This window comes from Puccinia triticina, chromosome 3A (assembly GCF_026914185.1).
Source record: "Puccinia triticina chromosome 3A, complete sequence".
In the NCBI taxonomy this organism is placed as follows: Eukaryota; Fungi; Basidiomycota; class Pucciniomycetes; order Pucciniales; family Pucciniaceae; genus Puccinia; species Puccinia triticina.
In genome coordinates, this window is record NC_070560.1 from 4213050 (window position 1) to 4215500 (window position 2451).

The following is a 2451-nucleotide window of genomic DNA, read 5'->3' on the forward strand; positions in this document are numbered from 1 at the left end:
GACCCTTTGGGGCATTGTGGCTATGGTTTTGGTGGTGTTCCTTCCAAAATGGGTGCACAGCAGCACACCCCATTCCTGGGGTGTGCTAATGCCATGCAGCTCCCCATGTGCTCTTGAGAGGGGTTTCTGCCCTCTGTAAAATTCTGGCGGGGTTTGGGCACCGCAGTGAGGAGCTATGTTTTTTTTTTAAATTTTTGCCATTTTCACAAAAATCAAATCCGACTACCTTTCTATACTTGAATTTTCGACCTCCGACTACCAATATGTTCCCGGGTCAATTTTTTTGTCCACGCGACCCGGGCGCAACGTCGGGGAGCGGTCCACGTTTGGTAGTTGGAAATTGACTTTTAGGTAGTCGATTAATCAAGACCCCATTTAAATGGGAGACAAATGCAAACCCGCCTGGCTCTTGTTCCGGCACCGACTGCTCAGGAGCCGAGCGGACCGGGCACAAGAACGTGTGACGGGAGGGTGGAAGCGCTGCCCAATTTTTTTTGGCTGGTGGCTTTACATTATGTTGAAACGTTCATTTGTCTCCCTTGGCTGCTGGACCCAGCGGACATGGTCAATGCGCACTGAAACACCTTCTCAATGGCCGGAGGGATTGCCTCCTGGCCATCAAGATTGTGCTGTCTCATGGGGGGCGGTGGGGATGTGGCTTGCTTCGTTCTACTTTTGTTGTGTGTCTTGTTATATAAGCAGGATGTCTGCCGTGGGAAGTACACAATCGATGGCTTCTCGGTCTACTTGATGCCCAAGCATGACGTAGCCCCCAAGTGCCCTCCTTGCGTATCAGCCATCTCGAGTCGGTCTTTGAAGACGATGGTGATGACGATTGTGAACAGGGACATCTGCCTGACAATCGTGACATCCTCCTCATCGCCCGCAAAGACCGGCTTCGTAATGCTCGATTGACAGGGAGGGCACTCGGGGACTACCTGCTTCGGCATCAGGTACACCGAGAATCCAGCGATTCCGGACACCCCTACGGCAGACATCCTGCGCAACAAGTCAGAATAAACAAGCGGAATAGCAAGCGTCGAAGAAAACAAAAACGGGGGGTTGGGTAGCACAAGGATCGAGCGGGAATCGGGCAGTTTTGTCGGGCTTGGTTGGGGAGTGTGTTGTGGGAATGGGGGATAGCTGGCGGGTGGAGGTGAAGCGGAAAGAGTGGGACGACGGAATTAGGTCGAGTGTGCTGCCAAGCAGGTATCCTATAACGGGTATGGGCGGCGAGGCTCTGGAGGCCCTTCAGGATCTTGCATTTTGAGTCGGACGGTCGCTCCCTGCACGATCTTACTTTCTGAGCCGGGCCGCCTAGCTCCACCAACGGGTCGGCAAGGCGTCTGAGCGGCGCGCCGGTCCGGAACCGGGGTCCTAGCTTACCCGCTGCAGCCGAGCTGCCGAGCGGGACCTGGGAGTGCTTATTTGAGGTGCCGGTGGACTTGCAAGTCGGTGTGCTTGGACTGGGCCAAGGGCCCATCCATCCAGGCTCCCTCGGGCTGCTTCCACTGATCCGCGGTCGATTGGATCTGCCCGACGCGATTCTTGATGTCCGACTCTAGCCGCTCGATCTCGCTGATTTGCTTCCTGATCTGGGCTTGCAGGTTTGCGTTCGTCTGCAGCTGACGCTCATTGGCTGACTGGTACAGAGTCTCTAGATTGGTCAACGTTTGGAGGAGGAGCGGCGGGATCGACAGTTTAGGGTCCCGGGTAATCCTGGCAATCCACACAAAGCTATCAACATCTCCGTAATCGTTTGGTGGTTTTATGTTGACTGATAGCTTGAAGATGATTGGATTGAGATTTCTTACTTGACTGGTTGCGCGCCCGCTTGGATTCTCTCGATGGCCTCGCGCTCGAGGAGATCGAATTGATTGCAGAGCTCCTCAAAGGAGGCCGCTTCAGCAAATTCGGTCCATCGACCCTGGGAGGACCGGCACAGTACATGGCACAAAAACGAGAGCCAAAGATGAGCTCGGGTCGAATTCATAGGACGTGCACGTGTTGGAGTGGGAATGACTAACGTTGGCATAGTGCGAAAACAGTGTTTTTGTTTGCTCGGCCAGAGTGTCCAGCATCTGAGGGGTCGCGTACGGAAAGGCCTCGGCAAGTGTTTGAGCATTCACTGGTTTGGAGACGTTGGTGATCGACCGACTGAACACGTTCTTGACCAGCATCATTCGTCGAGTTTCTGATGAAGGCATGTTCTTTCGATGGCTGTATCACGGCAAGCTGTGGGTGATGGTTGAACTTGTGTGGTCTCTGCCTCTGGATCAGCCGTTGGAGAGGCGCGTCTCCTGGGGGCTCGAATGGGGGCTCCCGTTGAGGCTGCGGAGCGCGCGCGGCCACCTGGCTATGACATCCGCACCAGAGAATAGGCTTTTTCCCCATCCCCCGGTGTCACCCGAACTTAACACAAGCGTACCCTCCTCGGGGGAGCGTAGCGAC

At 54.9% G+C, this 2451-nt stretch overlaps 1 protein-coding gene across 1 annotated transcript; it reads right to left on the minus strand.

The window, feature by feature from the left end:
• Positions 1–1424: 1424 nt before the first annotated feature.
• PtA15_3A473 (uncharacterized protein) lies at positions 1425–2207 on the minus strand (the record flags this gene model as incomplete). Its single annotated transcript, XM_053167445.1, has 3 exons — positions 1425–1719; positions 1815–1927; positions 2028–2207. The coding sequence occupies 3 exons, from the start codon at positions 2205–2207 to the stop codon at positions 1425–1427; spliced, it is 588 nt and encodes a 195-aa protein (XP_053018661.1).
• Between the last annotated feature and the right edge of the window lie 244 nt (positions 2208–2451).